This window comes from Battus philenor, unplaced genomic scaffold (assembly GCF_028537555.1).
Source record: "Battus philenor isolate CCGP_79_NKW_IND1 unplaced genomic scaffold, ilBatPhil1.0.hap1 SCAF_16, whole genome shotgun sequence".
Taxonomy (NCBI): domain Eukaryota; kingdom Metazoa; phylum Arthropoda; class Insecta; order Lepidoptera; family Papilionidae; genus Battus; species Battus philenor.
The window spans coordinates 10,131,730-10,152,496 of NW_027181678.1; the positions used below are offsets into that span (position 1 = coordinate 10,131,730).

The following is a 20,767-nucleotide window of genomic DNA, read 5'->3' on the forward strand; positions in this document are numbered from 1 at the left end:
TACAGATCTTCTCATACCTGATTCGAAGACTGTGATCTCGCCAATAAGGCTCGAAGTGAAAGGCCACATTTTAATTCCGTAAGGCATTACTATTTTTTTAAGAATTACACAGACTTTTTTACCTATTGTTATTTAGCCAGTTCCATATTTAAAATTGTAAACCAAAATTATAAAAAAAATTATGACGCACGTGAATCATACTAACTTTTAAACCTAGTAGTAGTTATTTTTAAACCTAGCGCTTGATTATGATTTCAACTGATGTTAAATATTGATGTGTATTTTGTTCTCCACGTAATAATAATTTATAGCTTTTACATATCATATATTGTTAGTAGTGTTAGTATATTTAACAAATTTATAGAATTAGTATGGTCAGATAATTATATTCTGCGTTATGAATATCGATTTGAATAAAGGCCTCCCGTAATTACTTCGATATTTCAATTCCTGCTAATCTTTCCTGCAATGAAACTATGTCATTGGCCCATTGTCTACGTTGCCTTCCAACGTTCCATTTCACCGATATTTCTCCTTTCACCGCGTAGTTAATTTGTCCATGTATTGTCATGGTGGCGTGTGATATGTTGTGCCTATTTCCACTTCAAGCGCAAGGCATCTCTAACTTTTGTCTTTTATTATTATGCTGTTATAGATTTTTTTTCTCTATGTTGCTTCTTTGGCTCGTGGTAAGGCAAGTATACCTTTACTAGTCAGTACTGTTCCATTTTGTAAAATGATACTTCTGTCAAAGTTGAGCTGTAACTATCTAACCCATAATAACTATCATGTTAAGGGTACACGTGTTCGTTCGTTTGTTCATTTCGTTCCATAAATCCCACTGTAACGCCTAGGCCTCTTTCAAAGATATTTATGTGTATATACCATAATTGGATTGCCGATCGCACTGTGGTGTTATGGTATGCAGAGGACGCTGCTGCACAATCTCTAGAAACTTGTTTGTTAGGTGTTGCAGCTTGTTGTCAACTGGAAATCTTCATTATTATATAGCGTGAATTATATAAGTTCGTATCCAGGTAATCGAACCTGCGACCTTTCGATCACAAGTCTAAGTCCTCATGTTTTGATAGCAACATTATAAATAGCATTGGATTTATTGACAATGTATAATACAAACATCTTAGGAATTATTGTATGATTAAAATCAACATACGCCACAATAACATACCTTGACTTTATTAAAGGTTATATTACTTAACCGTGGTATAGAGCATTAAAGTTGTATCAATAAAATATACAGCAGCCACCACATTTTTCAAATATTCTTTCGCAATTAATGCTAGTTATTATACACGTGTACAAATAAGACTAACAGATTACCAGCTCGTTGTCTAATTGCAGAGGGTAATTGTTCTGCGTTATATATATAATTAGTGCATGTTCATACACGAATCTTGGCGACTTTGATAAGTGATTTATACACACCAAATTACATAAAACAAAACGTATATATATATTACGTTTCAGTTCATAACTTGTCATTGTTATTTGAATTAGGTCATATTATTAAGAGTCACGGGATAACGTTGTACAAGTAGCAAGCCCAGTAGTGGACTTCCTACGGCTGTAGTGATTATGATGATGAACGGATATAAATAAAATATTTTATCGGTTTTGTCTTTACAAAAAATCAGCAGCAGTATAGAAAAAAAAGAACAAATTCTGACCCAACGCAAAATATTTTATCCGGGGAAATGTATATCGCTTCTAATACCATTTAACGAATTTTAAAAGACTTTTTCTGCAGGCTATAACATACAAGCTAGTTACAATTTTAACCATATTTTAAAAATTAATAGAGAATAATAAAATAAAACTACTTAATAGCATGCAAAGGTCTTCAAGATATATTTAGTTATGAGAAAAATTAAATAGAAAAATGCTTTCTTGAATATAATGCAAATATTTAAAAATATTAGAAATCCTATTTATTGCAGTAATTTGTACTAGTGCAATTTTCAAAGGTGATTTTTGCTTTATTGTCTTATAACGCTTGCACAGCTTCAACAGAAATTTGTTATGATTTACCAAAGACTATATATATAACATCTCTATACATCATTTTAATCCGTTTGCGGATTGTGCCTGTTTCACATTTTGCTTCAAAGACTTTAATTAAGAGAGAAAGCTTCCCCTCCCAACGGAATACGTAGTGTTATGACTTATGTTCTCGTATTGCATACAAACTAAAGAAAGAAAAAAGAATCTATGTTATTCTACGGTTTCGGCTGGCTAATAATTCAAATATAAATAACTTAAGATTCTAGTCATTCGCTACACAGCAAGTCTGATATATGTTATGTCTGTAGTAACTGAAAAAAACTTACATGTTTAGGGTATATAAGTATATCTGGCAAGAAACATTGAGGTCAATTTCGTATAATTTATAATAAAAAAAAACAAATTCTAACATATTTTGTCATAACTGTTTTACATGAAAATTATAAATGATGTAATTGAGCATTTTTAATAAAATATTATACATTATCTCTGTCGAACGAAATACAACGACTGACAAAACGTCACATACGTAGTATGGGATAGAGATAGTGCTCTACGAAGCCGAAATTAGCCGATTGTCTCTTTTCACCGGTCGATGTGCAATATTTATCGCCGGTTACTGTATACGAAAGTATTTCTCCCACGTTTATTCACCCACATTTCTGCAATAAGCTTTAATTAGAGCAAACTAATAATTACACTATGTTTTCGGTTAATTTAATATTGGATGAATCCAGTGCTTTCATTGCAGCACATATTTCAATGGCGTGCTGGAATTTTATATTGAAACAGTATTGCATATTTGTGAATAGAGATCACGTAAGAAATGTTATCATAGGATGCATCGCCCTATAAAGTCCGAAGCAGAACAACAGCAACAAATTGTCTTGTGCTATTTGCATACAACGGTACCGGAGATTGGATTGTGGGGCATTTACGTAATATGTTCCATTTAAATATTTTGTACATCGCTTTTACTAAAGGTGTTGAGTTCTTTTATAACATAAAAGAGTGAAAAACATTACCTTTCTATTACATTTCGTAACTAAACATTTAGTTGTAATTCGTTTTAAGTTATATGTAAAAAAATGTTTTTTTAAATATTTCAATCATAAATTGTAAATTTATCATAGATATGTAATTTACTAACATTATGTATTAATTGCCATAAATTTAATTATTGATTACTGAATAATAACCTTAATAATTTTGTTACATTAAATATGGCAACTTATTATCTATAATAAACCAAATTGTGAATATTAAATTAAATGAAAACTTTCCAAAAACTTACATAAGTATCTTTTTAAACACTTAAGTTTAGACCAGAAGTAAGGAAGTATTCGTTTTTCAATTTTACATTTCCTATATAGAATATTTAACAGAACAAATATAAGATCAAATAAATAGACTAAAAAAATAAGGTATTTATGTATGTATATTTACGCAGTGTTGACGCCCTCTGCATATACAACGAAATACGTTATTGAAATGAGATAATGTAGCGACCCCTCGAAGAACTTAAATTCTTCGGTGTAGCGTCATTTAGATATTAAAAATGAAAATGTAAGAAAAACCATTTTGAATTCAGAATAACATTGGCTATAAAACGGCGAGACTTTGACATTGTTATTGCATTTATTATATTTTATAACGAACAACGCAATGAGTTTACTAGTAACGAGATAATAAGTTTGTTATTTATTATGTAACATATAGTATTTTAAATGATCTGTATTATTTTTCTATCACGACACATATATCTCGCTACTAGTTATCTATGCACCACAATGGTTGAAAATGCCTATAGAATAAGTCTATTACAGTCCATAAACGCCCACTGCATAGGTCTCCCCCAAAAATATCCAAGGGGGATATACTGCAAACGTCACTCTTGGCAGGCGGGTTTGCGATCGAAGTGTAGTGTTATGTTACGTAGATGACACTCTGTCCAATAAACTAGAAAAAAAAAATGAGAAGTGGTAATCCTGTATAATTAATGCATAAAGTGTGAATTATATAAAATTGTATCCTTAATCTTAGTACTCTACCACTGGGTTACCACTGCTTGACATTTTACACGAAATGTAAAAAGAAATATTAATAAAAAAATAAGCGAAAACTTTTGCATATAAAATGATATTTCGCTTCATCTAAGAAAGCTAATAAAATAAGACCATAACAAACGATCTAACTGACACAAAGGATTTACGATTTTATGAGAAGTCAGTTTTATGATACTATTCTTACTGCTAGTCACGTAAAAGGAAAATTGTTGTATTTCAAGCACTACGAAAATAGCAATTTTACTACTGTATGTACAATGTATTTAATATTTAACGGGCAGGATTACGAATACAAAACTTTTTATATGTACTTTTTCTTTCAAATTATAATATTATAAAATCAGAGAAGAAAGACCACAAAAAAATGTTTACAAAAGATTTTTTTTAATTAAGGCATATCGTCCAACAGTATTTACCGGAATTTCAACACAATTTTGCAAAGTAGCTTGTTTGTTTTCGTCACTGTAAAACAAAGTGGCGTATCGTTACCTCAGACGTTTCAAATTCTCCGGCGTCTTTCAATGTGTATAATGTGTAATACCCTTAATAATGTTTGTACACAACAAACTTACATCAGAATAGATGTTAACAACTCGTTGTACTGAGACAGATGTAAAATTGTTCTTCTTTTTGGTTAAGAGTTAGTAACGGAAGACATAAAAACTAGTAAGTATTCGTATGATCAAAAACTTGCATAAACTACTACAATAGCATGCTACTCGTAATAAGCTAATAGTTTAGAATAAAACACAAGACAACAACAACTTTACACAAGATTAAAATAGATTAAACGGATTCAATAAAAAGAGAGAAATTTTTTACAACTAAAACGCGGATCTGTGAAAATGTTTCGGGGACCCTGCTCAGTGCAAACAAAACCTTGTGATATTAGTAAAAAACACTTTTGATTTGGAATTTTTCTTTATTATTAGTCGGCATAAACCTCTACACTAACGCGGCAAAGACCTAACGCTATCTTATTTACAGTTTTCTTTTTTCAATTTTTAATTTCCTATTTACGATATTACAACCTTAACTCTAGCTCTTATATTATAATACATATATTAAAATCATATAAAATGACGAGAGAAGCTAGAATCAAGGTAATTTAATATAGTAACAAGAAAACTAAGAAAGGAAAGAAACTGCCAGGTCTTAATGGTGTATGTTGATTAATAATAATAAAAAAACTCTGTGTTTAATCATTATTTCATATGAATCTTAATAAAATTGACATAAATTTTTATGTGTGTCATTTATTAGTGTAATAGATAACCCTTAACGAGATAGCATAGCTAATCGTTTGAGTTATCTGTATCTAATTAATTTATTCTTCATCGATTTATGCCTTTTTTATAAAATAACTTAGCTTCCTATTCTATCTACTACATTCTTATCTATATATATTGTATTTCTAATTGTCCTATTTATATTAAAATAACCGCTTTTTGCTAAATGCGTATGAATGTATTACTACATTTTTTTATGTGTCTGTTCCGGCCAACCTCTGAAATGGCTGTGCCGATTTTAAGGGAACTTATACTGGCAGGTATCTAATGTAATAAAGAGTAACTTAGGCTACTTACATTATTACTTATATATTCAACGCGGACGAAGCCGCGGGTACAGCTAGTATTACATAATCCTAATCAGCGGATGATCCGGCCGCAACTGGCGGCAGACTTCCGCCAGGAATGGTAGCAGATATAGATTCACCTATCTGGTTTGCAAACCTTTTACTCACTTATTAAAAGATGATGTTTTGAGGCAGCCATGTTCGGCTACTGGACGCTACGAAAAGGTAGTAACAATTTTGAAGGAGTCATTAAATACATTTTTGTTAATTTTACTGCAAACTTACGTGCACCTTTTCTGGTTGCCTTTATTTTGTTATATAATTGAATTATTAATTTCAAACATATAAACGTACCGCGGTATTGTGTATATTATTTGAGACCTGTATATTTTGAAATAAATGATTTATTATTATTAATAATATTTTTATTATTATTATCATTATTATTATTATTATGGCTAAATATAAACCAGCCTAAAATATATTATCACATTATTATATGACAAGATTTTTCCTAAGCACAATAGATTACATAATCAAATTTACAACACAAAAAAAATAATAATACATGATAATCTATTATACTTTGTAAGTAATTTTATCTGGCAACCAAAGCAATCACGATTTTTGCGGATTTATTACAATTGTACGAACGTATGTTGTTAATTCATTGCCGACATTATTTTAAATATACATCTTGCCGAGTACAGTGACAACTCAACGAGCATCTAGTTCAGAGATTACACTTCGCAATGTTTCACAACACTTGCGTACTTGTCATTACCAGAGCATAATGTTAACCTTTAGTAAATGATAATTAAATGTATTTTAATAGATCTCATCATCCTTTGAGATAAATATACACGGAAAAATACAATCTTTTTTCTAATGTTAACCTTATGCACATCGCTATTTTTATTACATTTATTGATATTCTTATAAACATATTTATGAGTTTCACATTATATAACATATCAACTATATATCATATTTTTCTTTTAGAAATTTTTCTCAACGTTGCCTTTTAGATCTTAGGTCATTAATTCAGAAGTAGAACTTGCACTGCTAAATATAGGCCTTACTGTAGATTTACAATAAGACCGGTTGGAACCCCGTCTTTGAGAATGGACGTCCAACGCTGCATTTGCCAGTCCATGTTCTGTGGTTGAGAACCTCTTTTTTAATGGTCCCTTTTGTGAAGCCTATCAAACTCCCTATCCTATTCTATCACAGGGAGTTTTCTTTTAAAATTTGTCATAATTTGTCCTATTAGCATTCTGTCTCTCATCTATCACAATTTCTTCTTCACTCTCTTCTCTTGTTCTTCACATTACCTATCACTCTCACGGCTCGCACTTACGGTCATGTATAGTCTCTCATTCTTCGCCACATTTCTCGTTATTGTCATTTTTTAAAATTTTACTTCTAATTTATTTTTATCTACCTTTATTTCTACTTTTCAGACCAAAGCCTTGCTTCAGTGATAATTTATTCTGCGCTCTATATAGCCTGCCCACTGCAACTTTTATGAGCCTATATATTCTGCTATGTCTTTATCACCTTCATAGTTAGAACTATTATATTTAACATTAATATTCTGTGTGACTTATATAACATTGAAAATAAAATACTACTACTGGTTATATAGACAACAATTTAGAAGTAATTAATTAACATTTATCAATAAAAAAACTCATCTTTTAGCATTAATTACTCAATTATATTTATGATATAATAGCATGCGATAGTAATAAATTTAAATTAATGTTGCAATGTCCTTGGAGCCAATACTCTCGCCTATTTAGCACTTATTTTCGGTTCCATATAGTAGTCTCTCAAAAGTTAAGGCCGCGATTAATATATCAAAATCTTTCGCCATAGTTTGTGAATGGTTTTTTATTTGTTTTCATTGTTTGCACTTTTTTTTCGACTCTTTATTGTGCGTAATATGAAACGGGCAAAAGTCCAGAGGCCATCATTTATAGCGGCGATTACTTTCAGAAAATTATTCGATGAACTTTGTTAATAATGAAAGGTAAATAGATGTACTAACATATTACAAATCAGTTACTCCATTATAACTTAGGAAAGGCTGCATAAGTTTTTTGAGATTTTAGTGTTTTTGGAAATGTCTTCATCAGGAATTATAAAATAAGTAATAAAATTTTACACGTATCAATTAAAAAACTACATTAAAGAACATTAATGGAACCGAGTAAAAAATTGAACCAAACATTTCGTATAATTTTGTTTTATACGAATGTTGCTCATTCATAGAGATGTTAGGCGAAACAAAGTTACTTATGGATGCTAATATTATATTCCATAAACAACACAATTAGTTTTATTAAATCTAATATATACATATTGCGCACAGGTTGATAGAGGATTGCTTCCGATTGTAAGTATAAGATATAATTCAAGCTTTGTGTATTAATTATATAGGATTGCCACTGCTCAAAAACAAGTTTCCAGGGTGTGGCCAGCAGCACCCTCTGGTACCATATTACGACAGTGCGATTGCCAAACTGCCTGCCGAGCGTGGCGATTATGATATTTCTCCATAGATATATTTGGAGGAGGCCTATGCCTTGCAGTGTGCCTTGCGTCTAGGAGCTAAAATGATGACGATATTCATATTTTCAGTAATAAACAGAAGTTCATGTCTCTACTTGATATTATAGAATACAAGATTTTACAGCGACAAGGAGCTAAAACTTTAATAGCCGTCTGAAAACTGACAGAGATTTAGCCACTCTTCACGGCACAGGTAACTCGTTCCCCATTATCTTCGTACTGTTGGTAAATAAATGTTTTCAGAGAAAATTTACCCAGTACGGTGAATATTTATATATAAATTTTTAGACTAACCGCTGAGCTTCTTTTGTTTAGTACATATTTACTTATGTAGATAAATACATACTTAATTATTACTCTTTTATATAAATGTTTTTAATTTTTACGATCAAGTACCAGGGTTTTTAGCTCGCGGATCAGGACAACCTTGGATTCAAAGACACTGTAAAGTTGGTAAAGTTTAAAATAAAGTAAAGGTAACAAATAATTGCAAAAATGTTCATACTTCAATGTTAAATCTCTATAAAAATTAATACGTATAGTTACATTTATATTATCATATTAAACACGTTATTTTTTCAGCAACTATTATAAACGAATAAAGTCGTTATAAAAATAATAAAACGCATCGGAAAATATTAAATTGTTGAAACACGTTTAATATATTCATAACACATCTGTAAAGATTTGCATAAATAAATCGAAATATCGATGTGTAAATCGCAAAGATTGTCAAAGTTTGTTAATATTATATGTGTATAGTTAACTCATTAAATATAAAGATCAATGATACAGGAACTATATATTCCGACCTTGATCTTATAGTGTTGAAAACATACAAGAAACCGCAAATATATAACTAATAGAATTTTCCTGTATGGGCAGAAATAATCTTGCCCCAAAAATATACTATATTTCTTAATACATTACATAAATCTATGCATTCAATCTTATTTGTTAGATAATTATACATTTTGTATTAAATATACAAATTGCATAAGTACCTCTGTTATAACAATAAAAGCCAAAAAAATAAAATAACCTTAAAAACATGTCGTAGCTCGAGCAAGTAAAATCATTATTTGCTAAAAGGCAATATAGTACATGAGTACAATCCGGTTTATATAAACATTAACTTTCCATGACACACAAAAAATGTAAAATAACGTTGACTTCCTGTTTAAAAACTAAGTCTCATAATGAGATTGAATACCTTTAGAGTAATATAATTTAAGTAAATATAAGATACACACACACATATTAGTTTTGCAGTCTTTTTTTTTCTTACATGTTCATAAGTACATATTTTATGTGTATTTTTCTAAGATAAAAACAGAGTATCCGTTTTAATATATATAATTATAAGATGATAAGATAGATATTTTTATTTTTGATTAAAATATTTTTTCATGCTATAACGTAATTTCTACCAAAGACATATATACGAAAGTGTTTTACTCAAACTAACGTCTCCTGAAATTTCTATACTTAATACCAAACCATACACAAAATATACTACTTTGTTATAAAAAGCTAAGGATGCGTTTACATGTAGCGTTTAAACGATGCTAACGCCCGTTTTTTGCTCGTTTTGATTCTTACAGCTTACCCTGCGACTTGGCATATTTTTACACTGATTCCTGTGTTTTTGCATTAACTCTTATTCATTCTACAACTTAGTTCTGGCACAACGATGACAATCACAATGAAAATATGGGGAAGGTATTGTCGTCTACGAATATTACAAGGTTAAAAAATAATAAAATATGAGTCTCTCCTATTCACTTGCATATGAAAGAGTGGTCTATATTAGGTACATTCCATCGAAATGAAGATTAGTATGATTTGACATAAGAAACTTTTACGTTTTATTTGTAATGTGTACTAGGCAATAATTTAAACAATGCTCATGATAAATTGTGCTTCAACGTATACAAGGAAATCAGCTTGAATTTTATCGTAGACGAACTAAAGCAGCTATTAGCTAGCATAGCATTAGTTAAAGTCAGCGCATAGCATTAGTTAAAGTGACAGTGGACAGACCACATAGCAGAACAAGATGGGCGCTGGACACAAAATGGACAGACGACCTAGTTATGGTCATCTGAAAATGCTGAATGCAGGCTACTGCAAATCGGTCTTAGTAGAAATCTATGGAAGAGACCTATAGGCTAAGACTGTAATGTTGATAAAATACTATACGTAAATAGCCATAAAATCCCATTCATGTTAACAATTAAAATGTAAAAAACTATAGTACCAGGAAATGCCCTAATCATTATTAATATAATTACTTAATCTCAACGAACAAGTGGGTCACAGTTACAAATAAATTTAAATAAACATTGTTTAATTGTATAATATCGCTATTATAATATTCATATTCGTATATATTCAGAACATATGCAAAAGTTGACGTAATCAATCACATAACTTTTTCTAAACTATTTAATTTTCATAATAAACACATAAATATGCAGAAAATTAGGACTGTTTTTTTTTAGTTTTAATATTAATATTTAATGTTTTATGAAAAATTGTCAACTTCAATAAATATTAATAATTATTGAGTTATACTACCATGACCTGGCTTTCAACTTTTGCATGAGCTATTTTCTGTTTTCCGTGAAGAGGTGAGAACAAGGAGTGACAGCATTTTATGATCATCATCATCAGCCGAAGGATATCCACTGTTCAATAAAAGCCCCGCATAGATTTCCAATCGGGCGGCCGAGAGTGGTCTACATCTAGCAAAACATCCGACGACTTTAAAAAGGTCGTCTTTTCCCATTGTGGGTGGACGTTCTACGCTACGCTTGTGGGTCCTTAGTGTCCATTCCATACCTTTAAAACCTGAACAGAGGAGCGGCGTTCAGTTTTGCGCCTACTCATTGCCGCTTGTCTATCTCGCTATGTCGGTTTTTAGTTTGTCTGGAGATTTCCGCATTCAATCTCGTAGAGAAATTCCGAGCACCGTCTCTCAATAAGACACAAAGAGGGCCATATTAACGGCTTCCTGACTGACTGTGATTGTCCTTGGGGTCCGAAATAGACGACGTTCCATAGCCAGAAGTATTCCCCAAAGAAATTTGAAAAAAAAAAAAAACTTGCGCCTGTTTACCCGCATTCCAAGTGTAAATAACGGCACTATCACCACTTCATCCTACGTAACAACATTTGGCAATGACTAAAAAAACACCAGTTCAAGTACGTCGCTTGTATTTCCCAACACATTAGTCATTTTTTTCTTAAACGTACACGCGTTAATTAAACAGAAACCAATAAAATTTATGTGGCAATTACACGTCCATCCGTATCTTCTTCATCAAGAACGCAAGGGCACTTTGAGGTTAGAATTTTATGATTTATTGACGAGGTTAATACTATTTGTACAAACATGGTTTTGTAAAAAAACATTGAGCCTATATAGATGTTTACCGCAGTAATTACAAATACAAATTTCAAAATATCTTTATGTAGGCATTAACACGTAATTTTGAATCGTTAATTATTTTAACAATATAGGTAGTAAGCTACCATCGGCTCGGAATACAGTTCTACTGAGAAGAGACGGTCAGAATCTCAACAATTATTCATTGTAAATGAAATTTATCAATGTTTAATATATACATTATAAGGATAACCATGTAAATAAATCCATAAAATTCTACACAACTTGATCAACCAAAAACTCTCATAATTCTAACGCTATAATAAAATTTACTAATATCAGATTCAATATAAATTTAATTTTAGATTAAAAATAAGGTTTAAAATATCTTGTGGAACTTTACATATACATATACGCAGCGTAAATTGATAGCTATAAATAATATATGTTGAAAAGCATAATATTTGATCATAAAAGTTACATTTTGTTACGGTAACTTCAATCTATGGTAATAATTGATGTGTAAAAAATAATAGAGTCTATATATCTTGTTATTTTAGAAATGCGCCGTATCAATAGCAACTTCTATATTGATAGAACACACCATACTATTCTTTATTTTAAATAAAATATTATCAAACGAAAACAATAGGGGTTTTGTGCAGGATTTTACATATCTGTGCACTGCGTTTCACTATCTTTTTATACCCACACTTATGGTACACGATTATTTTTAATTTTTAACAAAGAATGTAATCTATGACTAGAGAATTAACAAGTAATAAAGTTATATTAAGGACGATTAAATCAGTGAAAAAAGGAGACACCAAACTTTTTAAATACCACATTGGTTAAGCTTTTGTGTAGTCCACATTACAGTCATGATGCCATCGTGTGACTTCAACTATCAAGGTCGTTAAGGCAGTATTTTTGCTTCATTCGGACGCATGACAATTTGTACACCAGTTGGAGAATACTTTGAAAAGATTTAATTAAAACTTATGAACTTATTTGTTGCGTCCTTGTTATGTGTGCTTCGAGGCGAGTAAAGTTTATTTAATATAGTCTATTCATGATTTTTAATATAAATCAAAACCTGTTTTGTAGAATAAATTGAAACTTGTAGGAAATGGTATTAGTTTAAAAAAAAGAGAAAAAAAAACAGATGATAGTTATTGAAGAGTATAGTCGCTTCGATAGTAAAAACCTTTCAAATACATTCTACACAAGATCGCTAATAGGCACCGTAGAGAGAAAGTGAAGTGGACAGTCTTCGCTGATCTAACAATCTATTTTTATCTGACTTCGTTTTATCGGAATGATAAGGCAATCAATAGCTATTAAAATTACATAGATATCCACTCTATAAACTTTTTCTCGTGTCATTTTAACGAATAGGGTTATGATTGTTTTATACAAAATATCTTTGTCATAATTTCAGTCGCAGGACTTCAACTGCTGAAAATAGACCTCTTCCATGAAAATCCAAGAAGACTGACTGGTAGGAAGCGGCCTGTTTCCAGCTCCTTCTGACTGTCCCATCACACGGTGGTATTATAGTCACACCTGTATTAAGACTGTCATTATCCTTATTAATCGGATTTCGATAGGTAAACAATGTATTGATAGTTTATTTAATGTTGTATTTATTTTAACATAATTTATTTATTTATTTGGGACCATCAACTGAGAATATATTATACAATATACGTAAGTTAATATAGATTCGTAATAGTTACATTTACATATATATCTCTTATAACAAACGCACACAACATGAGTGAAATATATGTTATATTAAGTTAGCTTTACAATACATGTCGAAATTTACAAAATAAGCTAGTAAATGTGCGTTATGTATTTAGACCAAAATTACTTGTACAATTATGTATTTTGTTCAGAGAAACCGGAAAAAATGATGCTTTACAGAGTATATTAAAGTTCAATTTATACAAAATGCATCTGATATCAACAACAAAATATGCCTGTATATGTATAATAACTTTACAATATCTTGTGTTTCTATGGAAACAAAGTAAATTAAATAATAAATTAAATACCTTCCTAAAAGAGTAGATGTCAAATAAACATATTCTCTATAATATTTAAATTTAAATACGGATTTTCCAGCAGACAGTTCATTAATATAAAATTAACAAGTCTTACAAGTTCTATGCAATAACTTTTTACCTATAAACAGTTTTTTTTTTTTACAAAACCAAAATTAGCATATTTGGTGCTAAAATTCGAAATTTGATAAATTTCCATACCCATTTATTACTTATTCGTTTCTTAATTATGCGTATTTTTATTACTTTTACTATTTAATATAATAGCATAAAAATAAATAAATGCTAGAATGATATATATATCGTGTGATTAGATTTCAAAATTTTAACAATTACAACAAATCCAGTCACAAATGGTAATTATAAAATTATTTATTTCTCAATTTTAAATCACAGAATACCCTTATCCGTACGCATGAAATATGTGGATTAAAATATGTTCTGCCATTTTAAAATTAATCGCTAGTTAATGTTACGGATTAACGTGTAAATGTCAACGTCGTCATGCGTTGTAAGAACAATGACTTAATAACATAACGTAATAACTACTATGACGTTATAATTTTATGTAAAGTTGTATATAAAAGTTAATTTTACGATCTATCATATAAAATATTTCTTAATTTATCATTTTCTATCGTTTACAGCAGCGCTCCGCAACCGTACGTCCGATACAAACGTGCCGCAGTAAAAATTAATAAAATTAAATTTTACAAAATTTCATTATACATATTTTGTATTTGAGATACATTGGCACGTCACATTCACTCATCTTTCGAATTTAGCTTTCGGTGCGCCGCGATATTCTAGGAAAGATTTTAGTGTGCCGTAGATGAGAAAAGGTTGCAAAGCACTAGTTAACAGCATTAGAAAATCAACTTACTCAGTGGAAAAATACAAGAAGCAATCCAACAAGTTAGTCTTTCATAGATTACTGCACATATATCTATTCTGAATTTGATCTAAAGAACTGGATCTTCGAAATTTTTTTTCGTTTGTTATCGTTATAATAATTTATTTTACATAACTTATTCAAAATATTGCAAAACATAGCATTATAGGTTTCCTGAAATAATTATACGCGTCTAAACATCATACCATGATACTACAAGAGTAATTTGGATTACCAAAATAAAAACATCATCTAGTTTTTGTTATCAACATTTTAGCCATAGGACATCTGCTACTAGACACATGACTTCGCAATGGATTTATAACAGAACCGGTTTGCGGCTGCATCCAGCTGTTCTTGTCTTCGAACGACCTTAAAAAGGTCGTCCGTCGACCTTGTGAGCCTATGTCCTTCACTCCCCTTTGTTTCAATTACAATAACGCACAAATAATTTTTAGAGTGATTTATATAAATGACCACAAAATTGTCTTACTTTAAGACGATATTATTTGCAATAACGTCATGCTGTACCTAAGTAATTATTAAAGATTTTAATCATCAATGCACCACCTTATTACCTTTGAATTGATTATAGCGAATAATGAGAAATTTGAAATTGATACATTGTGTATAACGTCATTCTAATTCAAATGTCAAAGTTATTTAGTCATAAAATAACAATGCACGAGAATTACTACTGAATGACGATTCCGATACAATGATATTTAATAATCAATTTGTTTCTAGACTCAAACATTGTAGCCAAAGTTGTAATTTAACAGTTAGAGCATGCAGAGAGGTTGATGAAGCTGTAAAAACGATTATCAACCGTAAGGTTATATATTAAAGTTATTTATATAATATTAATTACACCCCTTCACGCTTTACTATATTACGCATCTAATTAAAAATCTTGATAAAAAGGCGGTTTTGATACTTCAAGCATAAACTCATAATAAAAAACAAAATAGCAACAATTTTTCAAAAATCTTACCTAATAATTTACCAAATTTTCACAGCAATTGGATGTATAGTTTTTAAATGTATCGAGTACAAACAGACAGACAATTTCATTTTTATATAAATATAGACTTAACAAATATAGTAAAGTTGGCTCAAGAATGCCCGTAAAAAGAAATTATTCGTGTAAGGACCTCGTCGGACATACCAGTACCAGAGGGTAACTTGATCAAAACTGGTTTCATGTCATAGTCCAACTTTAGAAAGCAATAAAAACAGTTTAAATATTGCAATTGCATCCTAAATATATATAAGTTGATTGAAGTAAGAAGGTATCACCCAAGGTAATGTGATTTGCACCGCATCACAACGCTGATTTTCAATGACTACCAACTAACGAAATTACCTAGGTAACAACCGTAATAAATTGAAAATGATATACAAAGTAAATATAGTATAGCAATTTACACCCTTAACGAGACATATGAGAAATTATAAATATAATTTTGCTCATAAAATATGTATTTATTTTCTGTTAATTTAATAAATAAATAATAATTTGTTATTTAAGCTTCAGATGTGAGTTCGTTAAAACAACATTTCCTTCATTTTTTCATTCCTGTTTATGAATTTATTAGAGGCTTAAACAACAGTAAATTATTTTATTTTGTGTATATCGTTACATTTTCAATAATTTTTAAACTTATTGATTTTAGTTACAAACTGGTATAATTAAAAACATTTATTTGTTAATAATATATTAATCGTAACATTTTTTTACTACTGCGATGGTTTGCAAAACAACCGTCTAAATAGTAATAAACGCAGCGAATTATATAGGTTGCTAACTGATTAGTTTCAAAACGTAAAGAGTAAACTATTTATTAGCAACTACCGCCTATTTCAAACAGTATAATCCGAGTTCCTCTCTTGTCCCCCATTTTACCCAGACAATCTGTGAAACAGCCACCTTGAACGTCTTAAGTTATCGACAGCTTTAATAACTGGAGAAATAAATAGTGTAACCGGAGCCCAAGGCCGAGCCGAGGCTTAAAATATTGAATATATTGTTACAAAATGGTAAAGAAAGTAATAGATAACAATAAAAGTAAATGAAAAAATATATTAAACAGAAATTTAATATAAGGTTTAGAGTAACAAAAGATTTTTAAAATAAGAAATTAAAAATTGTTAACTAAATTGTGATAGTAAAGCTATACCGCAAAATAAAATAGATGATGTGTGGCAGTATTGTGTATGAAAGAAAAGAGTTATAAAGTAGAAGATGAGTGCTGATAAAATATGTACTAAAAATATTAATTGAAATAATAAGTATTTGAAACACAAGTCCTGTCACAGATTTAAGAAAGAGGACCGATTAAAAAGTCTAACTTCAGCGATTTGTCAAAATAGATGAAAAATAGGGACAAGATAGGTCACCACCCAACTGATGGTGGTATGAAAATAATTATTCGTCATTTATTTTAAATGTTTTTATTGTTTCTCGTTTTTTCGATGCGCTACAGCCTCGGTTTACTTTGTATAAAAAACGGTTTAATTTGTATAAGTATCGTTGTACATATTTATATATATATATATATATATATATATATGTATATATATATATATATATATATATATATTTATATATGTATATAAATATATATTACATGTGTGTGTGTGTTTATGTTAAAAATTAGGGAGCGTAATTGATAAATATTACGACGTCTAAAGGATATCGAGGAGAGATACCTAGTACGTTAAGAAATTTCACTAAATTCTTCCCGCAGTTTATTAAGTTCTCGAAGTGGGCGAGAGACAGCTAGTATATAATGTCGTCAGTTTTTGACACATATGACTAAATGTATCGATTAATTAGCCTATTTTAATTTTAGTAAGTAAATTAGTACTCCTTTTTATTAATGCTTTAAAAAAACTAATCTACGTTTCGACTTCATGTTAAACATTCACATAGCATTCTTTAATAAAACGCACTGCGATACACCCTTTGTTATTCTCTACAAATTAACCCGTGGCAGACATACATTCTTTAAGCCATGATATTATCAACAATCAGTCCTAAAACTACAGTCAAATGTAACGATAGTTTTAAAAGAACAGGAGACGAATACCTCACTGTATAATGAAAGCAAATTATTTCTCTTCAAGCTTTTAACCAGATTGGCGCCATAAAGTAATATACGAGCTGATTGAGATGATGAGTAAGACTTTTGATATGCTGTTGTTTATAGGAATATTTATGGCCCCTATTTTATTTTATTTAGTTGGTCATGCATTGTAATTGCAAATGGCATTCATAGTTTGTCTTTTATCCCTTTTCTAATTCTTACCTGTTAATAATTTTTATAAATAAAATATTATTAGAGTAGCAATGTAATTATTTTTTAATGGGATCAGTGGTCTATGAATGTCACGGTTATATTGTATACCCACACAATTCTAACGAATAACAACATTGTCTGTACTTGTTTAGTTATTCGAAAGTCACATTGTATTAATGTTACATGTCCACACCTGACGCCTTTCACGCTTCTCATTAAAGCGTGTGTACATTTTATGTTTAACTGTTTAATGATTCTTTATATAATTTAAAATGACTACGAGATCTATTTATTCAGCTTACATTAATGATACATACATATAGTGGAAATACCCTTGTAACTTCGCATAATTAATGCATTTGCTGAATCTGTGTCAACAGCTATACATAGGTAAAAATTGAAACACAATTTTTAGACAACATTACTTCTACATTCAAAGAACATTAATGATTTCTATATTTTAGATTGCAACATTAATTTTCATAAATAAAACCAATACGGACTGGGTCGTTGTCTGTAAAATCTATTTGAGAAGAGACTAATACGCCGAATGGAATAAAAGACAACGTTAAAAGGCATAGGACAAATATTTTTAAAATAATAAGTTGTAATCGCCGTGTTTGTGTTAAGGTGTCGGAGAGTGAAATCTCATTCGCAATTGTGTCACTAAAAGTAAAAGTCGTATCGTATGCTACGGATCCGAATCACTATTTAATACACCTTTTTATGCATAATCACGGTCACTCGGTTATGCAAGACGATGAAAGGAGTTCCGAGTTGCTACTATATCTATAAACACTGAATTACATGAGTCAAAAAATTAAAATATAATTTTTAATAGCATACAGGCTGTAATACGAATGATGTATCAAATTTAATCCAGGGCTGGGAGACCTCGATTCCTATCCATTTTACCCCCGTGTATGTTCAGGTGATATTTGAGGATTTGTGATTTTTTTTAAATATCCCATTCTTCAGAGTACCAACGCCAAACTCTAATGTGTAAATTATGAAAATAGAAAATTCATTATAAATTATTTACTTATACAATTGTTAAAAATAATAAACAAAAATGATATCAATAAATAAAAGTAAATGTATTTTTAAGCTCAATCCGCACAATAATCTTAATTATATTTTAATACTACAATTAAATGTAGATACTTATTAACATTATTGCATGATATTTACTCTTATACGTACAATGGTACATCTTATTGGTTCAGTCTATTTTTGCTACAACGACCTTCACACCTGTGAACTATAGTAATGGCACATACCTATTTTTTGTACAAAATTACATCTGCAGTTCGTGCCAAAGAGGTTTAGAGATAGCACACTCATCGTCAGAGAATCACAACATTTTTTTAAATATAATGTTCTGTCAAAACTCAAAAACATCTAGACTATCCTATATATTATTTTAAAAAAATCTTATAATATACATAGTTGTCAATTTTACCGTCATTATCATTTATGGATTTATATTGTAAAGTACTTAAAATACTGTAAGATAGGTTTATATTTATTTAAGATCAATAAATAATAAACAAAAAAAATCTTAAAACAAATTATTACAGTAATGATGATAAAAAAATTGTTAGGTGTAAGTTAATTTTTACAGAAATTTTATATTCTGTTTTTAAATATTGAACTCTCATTTATAATGACAAATTTCGAATTGAGTTTCCAAAAAATATTGACATACCTTAACTGTATTAAAACATGCTATATGTTATGCAAGAATAAATTAATAGTATTTGAATTTTAAATGCGCCGATTAAAAATTTACATCGCCATCAATCAATACATATTAAAAGATGCTTCAATGCATAAAATTACGTGAACTTAACTAAACGTAACTTTTTGGAACTTCGATCTTTAGTTTGATATAAATAAAATTAATTTACTCAGAATAATATTAAAACAGGAAAATTAATGTTGATTATGTTATAATATTACAGTTGTTATTATATTACAAAAATACTTACCGAGGTCTCGAAGGTTGTTGTTAGACGGTCTTTGAGCACTTACTAATAAAACAAGCGAAGTTAAAAATACACTATTCTTAAAAAACTGCATGTTTTCACTATTTTATTGTAAAAAAAATAAGAAAAAAAAATAACAATTGTATTCTGAATTTAAACAGCAAAGAGTTTCTATTGTAAATCGAATGTTCAAATTTAGAAACTCGATTTCATTTTCGCGCGAATTCAGCAGCCGCGGTATAACGGCTCGTGCTGTGCAGCCTTTTAAAACTATACTGAGACGAACCGCTAGCGCAGGTGCGTTAAACGCCGGAGAAAGATCGAGTGTATCGATACGGAGGACTAGAGTTAATGCTCATCCGTGAACCTTAACGTCATAGAATAGACACTATTTTACAATAATAAAACATACTACGAAGTTCAAAACCGCAATATAAGTCGAACGGGTCTATAAATTAAAATTAGATGCATCTCAACATATCATCAACAATCACAAGGTCATCCATTAAACATACCAATGGTGTTTTCCTAATATATACCGAATACTATTAAATTTTTAATGAGTATTGATTTAAATATGTTATTATTTTATCATCTATATATCCAATTCATATTACGCAATTACTACAATTGTCAGATACTTAGAGAATCTTTTTATCTTAATTAATATATGTACTCAAGAATCAGGTAATATAATTCAATTCAAAAAATCTTTATTCAAGTAATCATTTACACTTTCAATTCGTCCATTATTTTAGCATTATTAGTAGTAAGCTACCACCGCCTCGGAATGTTGACCGACCGAAAAGAGCCAGCCAGAAATAGAAAAGTTGCACCTATTAAATGAAATTTAACAATATTTAGTATGTACATTACACTTTCAA

General features: G+C 29.9%; 1 protein-coding gene across 1 annotated transcript in view; it reads right to left on the reverse strand.

Moving 5' to 3' along the window:
• Nucleotides 1-20,158, reverse strand: part of tfc (triforce) — a 113,093-nt gene extending 92,935 nt beyond the window's left edge. The window contains exon 1 of the mRNA XM_068762085.1: nt 19,887-20,158. Within this exon, the coding sequence (XP_068618186.1) occupies nt 19,887-19,977 (91 nt within the window). The 5' untranslated portion in view covers nt 19,978-20,158. The remainder of the gene's footprint in view (nt 1-19,886) is intronic.
• Between the last annotated feature and the right edge of the window lie 609 nt (nt 20,159-20,767).